Source organism: Bombus impatiens, unplaced genomic scaffold (genome assembly GCF_000188095.3).
Source record: "Bombus impatiens unplaced genomic scaffold, BIMP_2.2 scf_0565, whole genome shotgun sequence".
Classification (NCBI taxonomy): Eukaryota; Metazoa; Arthropoda; class Insecta; order Hymenoptera; family Apidae; genus Bombus; species Bombus impatiens.
This window is the reverse complement of record NT_176984.1, coordinates 270,242-287,275: the sequence shown is the minus strand read 5'-3', so window position 1 is coordinate 287,275 and position 17,034 is coordinate 270,242. Positions and strand designations below refer to the sequence as shown.

At 41.7% G+C, this 17,034-nt stretch overlaps 1 protein-coding gene across 2 annotated transcripts in view; it reads left to right on the top strand.

The window, feature by feature from the left end:
- Window positions 1–17,034, top strand: part of LOC100746230 (zinc finger protein 395) — a 92,341-nt gene that overhangs the window by 49,186 nt on the left and 26,121 nt on the right. Inside the window, exons 3-5 of one of the 2 annotated variants that reach the window (XM_003491470.4) lie at window positions 8,069–8,286; window positions 9,167–9,483; window positions 14,514–14,585. In XM_003491470.4, coding sequence (XP_003491518.1) covers window positions 8,069–8,286; window positions 9,167–9,483; window positions 14,514–14,585 — 607 coding nt within the window. The remainder of the gene's footprint in view (window positions 1–8,068; window positions 8,287–9,166; window positions 9,484–14,513; window positions 14,586–17,034) is intronic. The other variant, XM_024369406.2, reaches the window with a different exon arrangement.

Sequence of the window (17,034 nt, the reverse complement as noted above, 5' to 3'; positions counted from 1 at the left end):
GACACGTTGTCGGAGATGAAAGAACATCGGGATTTCCCGTCCGGAATGTTGGGAAAACCCCCAATATCCTAGTCCAGACTTTTACTATAACGGCACTTAAGTAATAAAAATAAGAAATAGTTTTAATGTTCCAATCTGACTCGAAGGTATGAAATGATTATATGGCTCTCCTTAAAAACAAAGATTGACCCGAGAAGTGGGGACAGGAGTATATAAGGGCAGTTTCTTTTCGATTAGGTGTGAGTTAGTTTGTTAGTTAGTCGTTGGACGAATTACTGATTGAGTTTTCGATGAAATGAGTATATGGCTCTCCTTAAAAACAAAGATTGACCCGAGAAGTGGGGACAGGAGTATATAAGGGCAGTTTCTTTTCGATTAGGTGTGAGTTAGTTTGTTAGTTAGTCGTTGGACGAATTACTGATTGAGTTTTCGAGAAGTTAGCCGAATCGAGTAGTACGTTGATACTTGTCCTCCCGTGGACCGTGGATTCCTTATCGAACCTGAATTTGTTGTCACCATCATCTCGAACATCCTATTGCCATTACTCGTAGCCTCTTGTAGTGTCCACATTCGTACTGATAAATATTAGCTACATTCGCAACGGTAAAGTAAGTAAAGGTTCATAGAACGCCCCAAAATGCCAACCTGACTCCGACATACGTTTCCTTCTCTTTGTTTACTTCTGTTACCTTCTCGAGGAAAATCCTCCTTCAGATACCTCTGTATATGTGTGTTTATTACTGTACCAACTTTAAACCGACATAAAGCGTACAGGTAATTTTTGGCACATTTTAAGGGTTGTTCTTTGTTTAGTCGAAAATTATTCGTTTCTTTTATCTTGGACTTCTTGGGCCTGCAATGTGCCATTAGGTACATCGAGACGTTATTATTACGAATGTCGGATTTGCACCAGGTAACTGTTGCTGAAGAGTTTAGAGTAAAGCTGTAAAGTAATTCGAAGGGACGATGCTGCCAACTCAGACGTAGGCTTATTATACGTATAGGTGCATTTTTTATATAAATTTTGTTAATAGCATACTATATTCTCGTGCAAGTACACTAGCGACTACCGGGATCCTCTTTGGAAAATACTTAACACGTTGAATGCCAGGCTAGTTTTACAAGGTCTGACATTTTTTTTATTAACTACGCTACGTTACCTACCATAAACCATAATCCATCCTTCGATCATATTTATTCGGACTCGCAATAATCCTGAAGAACCGTCATTAAGATTTAGCATCTTTTACTTTACTGGCAAGGCCCTTAATTACTATGGAACATCTTTCAGGTAGAAACGTTCCTTAGGGTTATGGTTCCTTAAGGTGAAACACGGAAAAAGCTGGGTTTTCCCATGTTCGACAGCCACTGGCTGGGTCGGTGCATATAATGATGGCGCAAATTCATTTCGTCGCACCATCGTAGTAACGATGGCAACAATACAAAATTTATAATTATTGAAATTTGTTCAAATTATGTATTTCTACCAACCTCGGTGCGCCGGTCACCGGTGACCCCCATGACATTCAACGTGTTAAGCAACGCAATTTTCAAAAATAGATATTTCATTCGGAATATTAGGCGATGAAAAATCTACATATATATTTGATAATATTACGGCAATAATATCAAGCCGACGTCTATGTCATACAAACAGTACTGATTTAATGCTACGTTTAAAAAGCAACGAGAAAGAAAATTCCTATACGAAATCGGTATATAAAACGGTAGACCACGCGGTTCGATACAGTAGTTTGATCCTCCCGGAAAAGCGTGCTCAGCCCGGAACAGGATCGCGGCAGCCAGCTAGCAACACACGGTTTCGCGTGGCCCGGCGCGGCACACACGAGTCGCTGACCTAGTTTCCCGATCACGGGGGGATGCCGTCCCGAATATGGATCAACGTGTTCCCTGACCCATATAACGAGAAGTGTATTACGGTTTCTGGGGCAACCACGAGCGTGCAACCGGAGGCAGAACACGGAACAGCCTCTCCCCTTTACATCCGCCTCACCCAGTATAGGTCCGATCGGCGTGCCTGCTCGGGGGAAAATTAAATCGAAGATGAATCGACGCATACTGTACGTAAAACGCTTCTCTCGTACACACGCGTTGTCGTTAGTGGTTGCTTTCGTATACGTATGTATGTAAATGGTGCTTTAGAATCGATGTCAGAATTAATTCTGTCGCTGGCCTTGTTGGATCTTTGTATTTCAATTTTAAAAGGGTGCATGAAAAAGGTTTCTCTTCGTACGAGTTTTACTTTTCGAGACAATCTATTTTGAAAGGCTTTTCAGAGAACATTTTTGCGTTAAGTTATTTGTGGCACGAGCTGAATTTGTTGACCGTCTCGTATAAACTCGCGGACAGCCTTAGGTAAGTTTCTTCAACTCTACAGACTGACATATATACATCGACGATCGAAGAAAGACTTCGCATAAATCAACGGCTCGCACGAATCTGACTTTCTTTCGATATTTATTCGTTTACGATGATCAGCAGGAAAGTTTGATATATGTATAACAAAAGTTAGACCAAATATGTCATTTGAAACTAAAGACTGTTGTATATATACTTCGGCATCTTACTAAAGTTTTTTTTTTATTATTTAATTTGTACTTTATTATTTGTTCAGCTGGACATTTGGCAAATTTTTCTAACTTAATTGCTGAATAACGTGTGGATGGCTAACCCCAGCGGGATGCCATCTTTGAGTTTGACTATTTTATTTGTTTGGTGAAGTCAATTAGATGTTCTCTTTTTAGTTTTCTCTTACTAAAGTGAATCACAGTCCGGAGACCGATTTTGTGTTTCAGTTTATTTAAAAAATCGTTCTATCTATTACGAAGCAAACTAAATTACACGATACTTGGAAGATCTTTGAGAAATCATTGTGTTCAACGCGAACCAATATCCAATGTCCTGCATACTATGCTGGCTCAGCGAAAAATGTAAAATTACGTTCTACAATTTCCATAAAGCGTATTCGATTGCCAACAAAGTAGCTCTTTAGCCGAAAGACAACTGTACAATACCGTTGACGTGAAAATTCTTTACAGTTGGTGTAATTATAAACGGCAACTATAATCCTTTAACGAGGCTAATTGAAAGAGTCGAACGACCGTCATTAAGCTCCTTTATCGACGGATCATCTATCGATCTATTCGTCGTAGCAATTTCCCTCAATGTTGTAAAAGCGACGGTTGAAAAATTTCGACGGTACGTTTGCTATCCTTCGGTTCATCGATTCAACGTATCGAGAGTGCACTAACGAGCGTGTCCTTCGTTCGAAATAGTTACATAACGTTACGTCATCGCAAGAGATGATAATGCGGCGAAACGCTTCAGTAACACGCGAGAGCGTACGACGTACACGCAACCGCTATGCGTTTCCTGCCTTTTCTTAACGCCACACATAGTAGGAATTTAATTATCGCAGCAACCCCCTGAAGAGCACGAATTCTCTTTCTCGTGGAATGTTTTGAAGAGCGGCAAAGGAATATTAAAATCTCTCTTACGTTTAGAAAACAGCGCGAGAATAATCGTAGACAAATCTTATCTGTCTTTCCGCTTTATTTCGCGGATTTTTCAAACGACCCGGACTCGGCATCGAACCGCGTATAAAAAGAGAGGGCGGTTGAAAGCCGCGAAGAGAGCCGCGCAAAAGGAAATAAGGTAAATGAGAAGAGTGTACGACACGGCGTGGCATCGCAGAAAGAAGGAAAGAAAGAAAGAGACGAGATCGATGCGTGGGTTTCCCACGACCCAATTTCAGTTTCGGCTTGTAAACGCTGCCGGCTCGCCGTGTAATTAGCACGCAACGCGAAAGAAAGGAGGGAAAAAAAGCTCGTCGACGAGGATGAAGATTATCCCCCGTCTACCTTGACTGCGGCGTCGATCGGCTTTCCAAGTACAAGGCAGCCGGCGAGTTATTCGGAGCGCAAGCTATCGGGGCAATTTACTTTCTCTTTCGTTTTTGCAGCGGCGCGGCGTCTTTGCGAGCTAGTCGAACGCGCAGCGTCTCTTTAATTAAAACGACAGCGGCGCGGGTAAACGGTTTTTCGAGATCGGAAATTGGCCGAGCTGTGAAACGGCACGCTCGAGGTATTTCGCGATTGTGCCACACTTGCGCACGTGGCAATCTTATTAATCCTCGTGGCTGTGAGAATCGCGTTCGAACTGTTGCGGATCGGTATCAATAGGACGCCGACAGGTCGAGCCGCGGGTACCAACCGTCAACACCAGAGGGCTACGACGACAACGAGTCTGTCTATCTCGCTAGCGGTCGAATATACGGGCGCATGATACAAATACCGCATCTAGCGAGACTCCCTCTACGTCTAAGGCGGCAGGGACTACCGGGCATAGCTTCACTGACGAGAGTCCACCGGTAGTCCCGGGACGAAACGCAAACTCTCTTTTTCATCTGGCAGCGACAACCTCCGCTACGGAACTTTTTACGAATTTGCACCACGGCGAATAATTAATTGGTCATCTTATCGTCTCGGACAGCTGGCGTATGCCTGCGTCGCAAATCCAAGCAATTGCATTTTATCGTACATTGATTAATATTAATATTGACTTGGCACGAAATAAGCGACTGAAACAGACAGAGAAACGAAAGAGGCTACCACGGTCGTAAAATTCGTTATCTTCTCTTATTGTCTCTGTGACTAATCCGACCTAAACGGGCGAGTAAATCCCATTATTACACGTCGAGTCCCTTCGACCAAAGCCTCTCGTTTGGAAATCCAAGGTAGCGTCCGCGTTTACCATACAACAAATCCCTGACTGTGTATTGTGCCGTTTCTAGCGGTAGGTACGCCTAGTCTTCTTTCACCGTCATCCCTCTCCTGGCGCGTTTCTACGCGGTACAACTCCCTGTTACTTCCCTTCCGTTTACTTTCCGCTTACATACCTGTTGCAATTGTACGGCAATTATCGACCCCTCGAGCATACTTATCTCTGCTTAACTTTCACGCGTTTAACGCGTTCGGTATCCTGAGCGGCGTGTGCGAAAGCGATCACGAAAACGGGACAGCCACGACTGTTCGTTCGTGTATTTCAATCGTATCGGAGGGAGAAAGACAGAGAAAATCGTGCGTCATTCCGCCGGTACCGGCGACGTTTCACTTTCGACTCTCGATGTACCGCTCCGAGCGGAACGGCTAAGCGGCGGCCTTGACTACGTCGTTTCGTGTCTCCCACTTCCAACGTTAGAGATATCACGCTCTCGTGTCCTTCGCGTACGTCTATACTCGCTGTAAGAGATACGGTAGTCGCGCGTTAAATGGTCAGGATTTCTTTTTTCTTTCCGATTGAGTATCGGTATTTCCCGCTGGCAACGAAATTGAAAACGTTCACAAAGAGTGGAACTGACCAATTTGTCGTTGGAGGACGTCGGTTATTTCGTATGCTGTTCGCTGAAAATGAGAGATACGGTGAGATACGACGCTGTCTGAAATTCCGATTTCCGAATCTCGATCGTACACTTACTTATCGATTTTACGATCTCTCCGTATCTCTTCCATCGACGGTACGTACGGAAACTATCGGTGACTGTCGCTTCCAGGCTTGACCAAGAGTTCTAAAGCTTCTTGTATGAAAGTCCTACGGAACACGGAGACAGAATGGCGCGGGGAGGTGAAACTTGGTGGATCGGATCGTAGAAAGTACGCCGAGCCGGATGGCTCGTTGCTTTCGTGATTTTCCTCCGATTTTTTCTCTTCCTTCGTTTTCTCTTTCCTGTATTTCCTCCTTGGCAGTTTCGTTGCTTTTCGATCGAATCGGTTGATTCTTCGATGATATCCTCGATGATACCTTGTTCAAGTTCGTGAAGCTTTAAACTTTGAACAAATATAGATTGGTTATAATTTTATCGATTCAGTCTATAGGGAAACTTTTTCAAGACGACCACATCGATTTTATTATTTCACAAGGCCGTCTAGACACCTGATAGGCGAAGATAACGAGGAAAATTTGCCTTGTAATTTCCTAGAAAGTCGGGGTTTCTATCGATCAGCAGGTGTCAGTTGTCCAACCGTTCGATCTACCGGCGATCTCCTGGCCTTCCCCGAGCAACTTACCTCACACTTACTTTTCGATACATCGTAAACCTGGTAAATTGCAAGACATTAACATCCAATACTGTATCAAAATCATTTCCCAGCGGTTTACGATCACACTCTGAACAATTGCCGGCAAACTTACGAAACAATCTAATATCGCGATAATCGACACGGCGATTAACGACTCGCGCAAAGTTCCACGCGAACAAAGATGCCAGTAGCGGGTACACGGTCGAAAATGACCAGGCTACCGATCTGGAGGAACGCGTAGACCAAAGTCCGTGGCGTGTTATCGTGGCATCTTTACGGCTGTTCTTAGAAAACTGTAATTTACAGCACGTCGTCCGCCGGGACATTACGGTACAAAGACCGTACTGGCCATCGTGGTGCCTACGGAATATAGGCTGGAAAACATTATTTTACGTAATTGTAGAAGCGCGAAATTCCACGGAAAGGCTGGCAAACGATTGGTTGTTACGACAGCTCCTATTGTCGGGACAGGCCGTGTGATCGTACGTACGCAAAGACGTGCTTCTACGAACAAAAAGAAAAAAGGAAGAAAAAGACGGATGATGGAAAGAGATGGAAAACGTTAGGAAGTTGGAAAACGAAACTTCTTCCGTTACGAAAGCTGCCTGTTCATCCACTAATCTCGTTGCGCTACGTTGCCCCTTACAACGTTACGTTGCGATGCAGTCTGACGATTCGTTGGGTTTTTTACTTTGTCACGAAATCGTTTGTTTGAAATTACCGATTAATCTGTTCTTTCTGTCGAAGCGATTCTCACTTCTAGGAAAACTCTACGTCTTCTCTAGAGGTTCGTTTTTTTAATCCTTGAAGCCATTGAGTATTGTTTAGCTTCAAATCAGTTTGAATGGTCTCTCTACCTCGTGGCCTTTTCTAGCAACATGCCGTGCACAGATGGTGCAACGGGGTATAGACAGGTCAGTTTTCATAATTATACAAATGCTCATAGGCCCATGTCTTCGGGGATCTATCGTAAAGTAGCCTCCGGACCTGTAACTAGCATACACTGTACTTACTTCTATTGTACATTCATCCAGGTACATTTCCCCTTTCTATTCCGAGACAAACCTCAACAGTTTCCGAATAGTTTTACTCTTAGCTGAAATGTCCCATCTGGCACTTGTCCTTCTTTTTCGACATATAAGCGTTCGAGTATTTGAAATTCACCGTGTTGTTTACTTTCTAATCAAAGTTACATTGTACAAATTGCCACGAATTACCGATTACTGTAATATTGAAATAACTGACGATTGTAAAGCGAACACTGGTGTTCGACGGTCTTTAGATAATTTAGATAATTTTAATAATTTAATTAATTAATTAATTAGATAATAGTCACGTATGCACTAAAGATGGCACGAAACACTACTTGTCAATCTCAAACGATTCGATCACGTTCGATCCCAATCACGATGATCGTTCGCAGTAGCTTGTGATTTTTCCTGATCGCTTCTGGTTTAACCGATCCTTCTCGCAAAACCTGTATACTTTACATCAAAGACATCGAACGAATGTTACGATTTTGAAATCGACAGGAAGAATTAATATTCTAGTACTTAACGTACCGATAATAATAGTACGAAGGAAAGAAAATTAAATTATCTTCTAGTTTGAATCTTGGATAAGGCAAATGTACGTTATACGAGGAAAACGTAACGTAATTTTCAATTTACCTTACGTGCAGATACTTTTATGTACGTTGTATCGAGGTAGTTTGTAAAAAATTAATCGTGTTATAAGAATAATTCAGGAAAGAATTACGATCACAGCGAGCAAATTCGCTCGAGATAAAAAAGTCACGATCACGGCCGTGAATGAACGTAGATGACGACAGTGATCGTGATTCTGCGATCTTGCACGCGACATTAACCAGCGTCTTACGGCTGGTGTTCGTGCAACGAGCTGAAAATTGCAATACGAGCGAACCTTGTGGATCGTAATTAATCTACGAATATGTATCATTCGTGTTTCAGATCCAGAAAACGACGACCCAGCTCGAGTAATGACTCCGAGCGATCGTACAGCGGTTGGAGCGACAGAATACCCCACGGATGCGGCCGCGAGGGTTGTCGTACCAACGAACGCGGCGATTGCATGGACGAATGCACCGCCGCTCTTGTCCTCATGTCGCTCTCATGTTCGCCACACAGCCCTCACAATCCCCTGCCATTGCACTGCCAACACAATTACGGTCAGTATCACACTGCGAATAGCCTTCGTGTTCTAACGACTTCGATAGGTTCGACTTAGTCAAAGTTTACATTAGAAACGAGCAAATTGCTAGATGTTTGATAGAACGAATGAAATCTCGAAAACAAAGTTTCGGCTCGAGATGAATTTGTTTCGATCGTAGAAAGCTGCATGCGGCTGTGTAGTATCGGCCATAATTATTTAAACGATGCACATTTTGTATTTTACTTTAGCCGTATTGTAGGGGCTAGGAATCGCTGCTGTTAACACATACGCTTTACACGTTTGATTTATTATGTGATACATGTATATACGTGTACATATACATGTATACCGGTCATCTGTCTTTATCCGCAATGTATTACTCTAAGTGTCTATGCAATTACTAGCGATCGAAATCGCATATCCGAGCTACATGATCGTAAATTCAAGCTTGCCATTATGTCTGACAGCGGTTCTATCTAATCTCAATTCCACACAGAGATTACACTCAATCGCATGTCAATTTGCAACGATCTATCAATTCAAGCATTTCTCCGACTCCGAACCTGCGAAATTTATAACAAGACACAAGAGGTACTTGTTTGCATCAAACATTTTATAACACCTCCTACAGCTGTTCTAAGATATTTTTGAATACAATAGACGAGGCATGCAGGTACGAAATATACTTACAGCCCATATAATCGCTATACAAATACCATAGTAAATTGGACATTTAATTTTGGAGATTGAAGGCTCCTCGAAAATTATGCGAACAAGATTCCGAAAAATGAAACGCTACTCGGATCGGAGCTTGGATCATCTGCGAGTAATCAACTCGCAAACAAGTTGTTCAATCGAGACAAACTAACCATGTATTTTTGTTTTTCGCGAATAAGGTTCCTGGGGAGGTCGAGGTGGCGGAGGTGGTGGCATGGTCGTTGGCTCACCAGGAGTCGGTGGCACCTCGAATAGCAGCAGCAGCAGCAGCGGGGCTTCATGGCGTAGCGGCACCCCGAGTCCGCCTCTCAGCGACGAGGGGGCACCTACCACCGGTTCTCTGTGGCCAACATCCGCTCATCCTTCGCACAATCAACAACACTACCCTTACAACGCGTCTGGTTCGTCGTCGAGTAGCACCCCTGGCTCGACAACCACCCTGGACGAGGGTATAGTGCTCGATTACCTCGAGGAACAGCACCCACGCAAAAAGAAGGTAAATGGAATATCACGCATACCCGTTTTATCGATCGATCGATAAATGGGCACGAGCGCTTTGCTTATCTGATAAATTCAAGTGCACCGGATATATTCTGTTGCAATTCGTCAATCCGGCACACTGTCACAGCGATGACGAACTTGGCCTTCGTATGATTAGACAATTATTTGTCGTTTTATCGTCGAGAAGGTGAGTTCTTCCCTTTTTCCTTACGTAGCCAGACAATGTTTTGTTTCATCATCATGGGATGACGTGGATGATTAGTCACCTTTGATCGTCGTGGATACATTTGAACGCTTACGCGGACTGGAGAAAGCTTCTGTCGTTGAACGGCGAATCGAATATTTCGCATAGTATTCGAAATCGAAGCAGTTTCTTTCGCTGTTACACAGATATTTGAAATTTCTATCATCGTCAATATCGAATTGGACATTGACGGAAATATTTCTGTCTTTCTCGTCGCACGAAGAAACGAAAGTTATATTGTCTTAAAGCGCTATTACAAATATTCCATAAGAAACATCGCGATGACGCGTGTAAATCATACGTATCAGGCTAAATTATATGAAATTGCTATATCATTATCTGAAAATTGCTACGAGACCTATTAGCTAATTATTTTGCATATCGTTTAAATTGAATATAATCTTCCATTATACGGAATTAATGTCACGCTTGATTCAGAAACTTACGATAATTTCTAATTAGGTGAACCGATTTAAGGATTAAGTATACGTGTATATTGAAAAAGAGAAGAAAGAGGAAAAAAAGGAAATTAACACACATAATTCTCTCATCAATTCCGAATAAGCAGCAAACGTGTATATGTGTATATCGAAAAAGAGAAGAAAGAGGAAAAAAAGAAAATTAACACACATAATTCCCTCATCAATTCCGAATAAGTAGCAAACTCACCTATCGCGTCGCGTGTTTCTTTGCAATGGAAATAATAATTCGAAGAAGAAGCACTTACTGAAAGATTACGTTCTTAATCCTAGAACGACTCGTTTATAACGCCGGTAGCGAACACGTTAAGCGATATTTTATTTAAATGATGCTCAACTTTGTCTCGCGTGGCTTGTCTTCGAAAGATTTCATTGGCCTTAATCCCACTCGTCTGCCATTGAAAAGCGAGTTTCGTGAAATCTAACTCTCGCGGGAACATCGATATTCGTACTGTTCGGTCGCTTCGGACAGCGATGCTGGTTTTATCGTCTTCGCGAAGCACGGACATTCTGTTGAAACTCAGCCGAGGGTTATCAGCATGCAACGAGGTTGGAACGCACGATTAATTCGCTTATAAGGCGTGGCGGATTTATCTCCCCGAACTTAGCCCCTTCCGCGTTTCACAGCTTACATTTAATTAACATCAACGAGACAAGATAAAGCTGTAGGTACTTGCATAATACATAACGCAGCTACTCGCGTGTGCGAGTATGCGTGATCCATGACCTCGAGATGATTTTCCGAAGCGAAACGCAACTCTTCTCTCGGTTAACTTTCTATCTTACGTTTCTGTAGAAACAAATAAAATCCTCGTGGAAAATTCATTCAGTTCGAAGGTTGATACCCTGTATATGAGCGTGAGATTCAAAGACATAGTCGAACCTGCAATTAAAAATGAACAAACTCGACACACGCTGTAAAAGAATTTGCCAATTTCTACAATTACATTTTTGAGATTTTTTTGGAATTAATTATACAAATTTTAGAATACTTAACAAGATATATATATGTCGTTTTTGTTTTTCGTATATCTGAAATCGAATAATGGGTTCCACAGATCAATGTCCATAACATACACATTTGTGAAATTGTTTTTCATCGTTCATCGATAATCGAGAGCATCGATCGTCGAATAAATGACGAGAAAATCCATTACATATCGCAATTCCTTTACAAGGATTGCTTATCTCTGGTGGATTACGCAGCATCTGTTTGCGATGTCTTTTACGGGGATCTCGAATGTTTATTGAACAGCTGTACTACGGCATAAAACAAGTTATTATCGCTTTTCTGAAATAGCGATTGCGTTTTTGATGACGCGAGACATATGTGCTTCGAATGACTTGAACATATTTGTGAACAATTTTTATTTACTGTCTGTTTGCATTTTCCAGTCCAACAGAGCAGAATATCTCTGTAGAAGTTTTAAACGGATATCTAGATTTTGTTGTCTAACCTTTTGTTACGCAACTATGTGTCACATATCATCGGTTATCTTAATAAACGAATATATGCTCTGACATGATTTTCCAATATCATTTTTACGTTACTTGTCAGTGTCATTGAAGGAAGAATAGTTAAATAGAAAGTTTAGGGTAGAGTAGGAAGAACAACTAAGGTAATAGAATTCAAATAACATTCGAGAAGAGAAGAATAAAAGTTAGAAACGACTAAACGCGAAAATATCGAGATTTCTTCCCGATTAGCTGACGACTAAACGAAAAATCGTCGATCGATCAACCGCTTTCCTTTATTTTGCTTCGTTCTTTGGAATCGCGATCGACGCGTCGCACCGTTACGAAACGACGAAAGTCGCGGAGACGCGTCGTTTTCACCGTGGCGTCGAAGGAAGGAAAGAGAAAGAAAAAAGAGGAAAGCACTGGGAACGTCTGAATGCAGAGCACGGCGATAACGGTCTGGCCACGCTCGAACGATTGAGAATCTCGCGCTTAGATTTTCATTTAGATCCATCGCGGCCTCCACCTGCGATCTAACGATCGAATCGCACCGTTAACCCGTCGAACGATGCGGTTGAATTTTTACGAGTCGAGAATCCGGAAAGAGTCCCACTGAAATCGTTACATATCGTGAGAAACGCTTGTTATAAATATTTATGCAAATTTATGTATTCGTAGACAATCGTAAAGGAATAGAACTTGAATAAAATGTCGTTAATTGCTGAATTCCATAACGCGTATCTTGCTTTTAATTTCCTGAATATCGTAACGTGTATTTTGATTTTCCTATGTTGTTTCTTTTTATTCGACGATCACAGTAAATACACTTTCGTCGATCGTTTTACTTTAATGTCGCTTTACGAGTAAAGAGGACTATCGTAATGCAAAATAGCTAAAAATAAAAAAAAAATCTGATTCATGATAGTAATCAGACTATCTATATCTTTGATCAACATTTTTAAATACTGACCAAATAAATTCCCGACCGCAAGTAATTTTCTACAGCTTACACTGTTAATAGATAAGATGAAAGACAAACGAGGAATTAATTCGACAAATTTAAGCAGAGATTAATTAATATACAAGTGATTCATGGTAAGGATTTTTTGATATATTAAAATTGTGGATTATCAGCGAATTGAGATCATGATCGTTTTCTCGTGCGTAGAATAGACAACGAAAGAGCATTTGTATGTTTGCTCAATTATTAACACTAGAACTATCGATAGTTAATACGAAGCTATTTTTACCAGAAACAGTCAAAATGACTGGTCTTCAAAAAATACGTAATAATAGAATATTTGTATATTTATTGATCTGTTACTTTCTTACATTTTGACTGGTGTGGTATTTCTAGTGTTGCGATCTAGCGATCGATCCGGAATCTTCTTAATAACTGATATCATCATATCGGAGGATACGCAGTAAAAATTTGAAAAACGTGTGGGGGGTTGTACAAAACGAGAAATCTGGTTAATTGGGGTTCGATAAACAGATTGCAGAACCCTTTTACACTTATGCCAATACCAGTCATTTTGACTAGTGTTGATATAAGTAGCCTTGATACAAAATTATTTTCAGTTTGAATACATAAAAACAAAATAAAATTCATTATATTATTATTTTAGTTATCGTTGCGAAAATCATTACATTATTATAAAAAAAAAATATAACATGAAGTAGAAATTTTAAAATAAGATTGTAAAACCAGTCAATTTGACTGGTGTGTTAGTTCTAGTGTTAATATCTTGCGATTAGAATCTGAAACACAACCAGCAAAATATTTAGCTAATTATCTATACGAATAATGACATAAATGCCGTATTGAATGGCTATAAAATTAATAACTGGAGAACGTAAATATTTGTATTATATATATATACAACATATAACATAGATTCAAAGGAAGAACATACAGGATTACCAATTGGATGGGAATAAATTAAATAGCGATTAACATTTTTGATAAAAGATACCTGATATTAAAATTCAAGATTTTTCCATTAACGAGTGTAGATTGTAGAGGCGCGCAGAACCGGGGGAAGTATGTGTCGGAATGCCCAGTGAACGGAATAGAGTGGATTAAATCCTGATCGTGATTCCGAGCGACGATATTTGATGAGGAAATTCGAATTCTCCGATTATTAAGAACAGCCACCGTGTACACGGGATACTAGCAAGGTTGAGCGAAGAGAATGAAAAGAAGTAAAAGTAGAGAACTGTTTGATGTAACACGATATGTAGATAGTAACAAGATTAGGATTGAATATAGAATACCGATAGGCCAAACCTGTTTTGTTCGCGCGTCGTTAAAAGATCTTTACTTCCCTAACTCATATCTGCAGCAGAGATCGCATCATAATCGTGAAAAATGAACTTTTCGAAAATTTCCTATATCGCGGTCTATTATTATCGATTCGATGGTAATTTCTACTCGAAGCATCTTTTTGTCGTTCAAAGAATCGCAACGAACGTTGTATCGAACATACTTCATAGGTGTGTTTATATATATAGTTGTATAGTAACTAACGGCTGGCGAAAGAAACAGATGCATCGGCTCGTACGACTCAGTCCTTTGCCAAGTCCACGCCGATGACATAATCCTCGACCAAGAGCCAAGGATGTAAACACGCGCGGCGATTTTCGATAATTTCGTAAGATGGCTAACAAGTTGAACCTTGAGGTATTATCGCCGTGGTCTAAACTTAGGCACGCGTCGTTACGCGGTTGCCGGCGGAAAATGGGTCCGACCGGGTCTGAAAATAACCGGGTCGAGCCTCGATTAAACGGAAAGACCTTTTGTCGTCTCTCTCGCCTTAACTCGATTCCTTCGTGGTTTTTCAGATTCGAGCGAAAGTAAGCCGCGACCCCATCGAGAATGGACCAGTCAACACCGCTATCTACGAAAGCGAACAGGTGAGTCTTGTTTTCAACTTTCGTTTCTTCCTACGCGATATCGACACTCCAAATTTCCATCTAATCGGCGTTCGAATTTTTCTTCCATTACATTTTGCTACTTCGAGCCTTCTTCTACTCAGTTTCCACGCCTGTAACTTTCGCCTTGTTCGATTTAAATATCCAAAATCGTTTCTCTATTACGCGAATCTTAGACAAATTCACACTCGAAACTTTCTCCCATTCCACATTAATATTCAAAAGTATTCCTACACCATCTCAATATCCAAATCATCCCCTTAACCGCTTCTCTCTCTACTCAAACCCAACACCTAAACCTTCATCCGTCTCAATATTAATACTCGAAGGTTCTTCCCACGCAATCTAAACACTCGGGACTCCCCTTACTTTCAACGAACGCTCACCGTCCACATCGCTCACATACCCTGACTGCCAAGCTGTTCAGCTTTCGATCACGTCCCGTCCTTTTACGAGGCCGTCTCGGCAAATGCCAAGAGGCCGATATATCTCTGCAATCACGGAGAGCGTTCGTAACCCAGTTAGCCGAAGGTTCCTGCTACTTTCACCGACCGCAAAGTCGACTTCTGTCCATTCAACTGGCCTCGGAGTAGGAGGAGGAACCGTCGACCTGGCCCAAGTACCGTTCGAGTTCGTTCGCGTGGCAGATCCGCGATCGAGCGCATAATTTTCGACTACTTTCACTGGCTACCACCTGTGGTGTGTAGAAGTGTGCTTCTCCGGACCGCGCACCTGACCCAGTTGACCGACTCGAGAACAGAGATATCCGCGTAGTCGACGATCAAGGTCGTCGGGCTAGGCTTCTCCCTTCTCTACGACTAAGCTAGACTCGCGTTCGTTCCGACCATGTACCGTTCCCATATTGGCGTCCATGAGCAGGAAAGCTCTCGATGGAAGAGGTATAGGGGCAGGGGACGGCCAGGAAGTGCCGGTTGCAGTCGATCCGTGCAACTATTGCGACCGTGTCACGATGTTCCTCCTCGTGCTCCCCCCGACCTCTACAAACGTCGACAACTATAGTTACTACAAGTCGATGTTTCGAGTATGAAACTGTTTCAGGTTTTGTTAGGTCGAATTTGTTTTCGGCATTGGATTTAGAATTTAGGTTTGATATCGAGATTTTGTTAGGGCTTTAGGTACAATAACGTGACGAGTGTGAAAATAGAATTCGCGAGTGTCGTTGATAAACGCAAAAGTTTGACGAATCGTCTGTCGTGCGTTTCACGACTGGCAATTCTTTTAGTTGTACGATCCTTTTCGAAATTGCTTGAAAACGAGTAAGGCGAATTAAATTCGTTAGTGTTATTTTCAAGATGCGACGAAGTTTACGAATTGTGTCGACCAGATTATAACGCGGCAAGGGCAATGGTCATTTGTAACTGAACATCGAAAATAGATTTTCCAAATTCAAACGCTAGTTCCAGTTCGTCCAGATTAAACTTCCTCGACTGCATACTTTATCGAAACAAATACCTGAATAACTATTTTACGCTTGTTCAATAATAATAATAATAATATACATATATTATATATGTATCATGTAATTCACGGAAGTATTTAAACATTTATAAAACCTTTTTCTGGTACTCTCTGTGGCATATTCTCTGTGGTATAGAGCTACTTCTAGTTTATTCAAACGTTGCATTGTGCGTGGAAAGGATATCACCGGGGACACTGTGTATCTGTTTGCCTGGAAATCATTCGCTCTAATCACGTTCGCCATGATGGCGCTAATGTCTCGACAGATAACGATTGCATGACATTGACGTTATCACGGAGCATCGGACCATAATCTTGCACATTTCGTCGACATTTATTCGCAGAACGAACCACCGGAAACAGAAATAGAAGAGACGCAAGATCCGCTGCTCGTTAGGACAACGTAGATAATCATGCATTCTGATAATCTAGAAATACGACGTTCATTAACGACTCGATGAAGATATAAAAACGCGAAAAATAAACTGCGCAGGAGTACTCCTACCACCAACAATTCCATTTTCATCGACTATCTTTAAAAAGAACCGAAATAATCTCTGCAATCGCATCATTCTCTATCTAACCCAAACACGCTTCATTCACACCATCCAACGTCCCCTGACTCAGCATCCCTCGTCAAATTCTTCCAAGAACGTCTCTATCCCACCATATCTCGCAATCCCATGTCCTGCTCCGCAATTCCTACGCCAAAGGTCTAGAAGCTATTCCAGTCGCTATGCTCCACGAATAACTTTCATTCACCTTAGCACACTCACTCGTTCATCGATCGTTCTCTCTGGCTCTTTTCTCCATCCGCGGATACTTATTGCCAAAACTTTCGCGATTTCCATTTCACCGGATCAATTTCAATCCCGTGATAACACCTTCCCCCCACCCTCATTCTCTGTATCGAAAAGGGTGCGTCTGCGCGGACCAACATCGCCAACGCGAC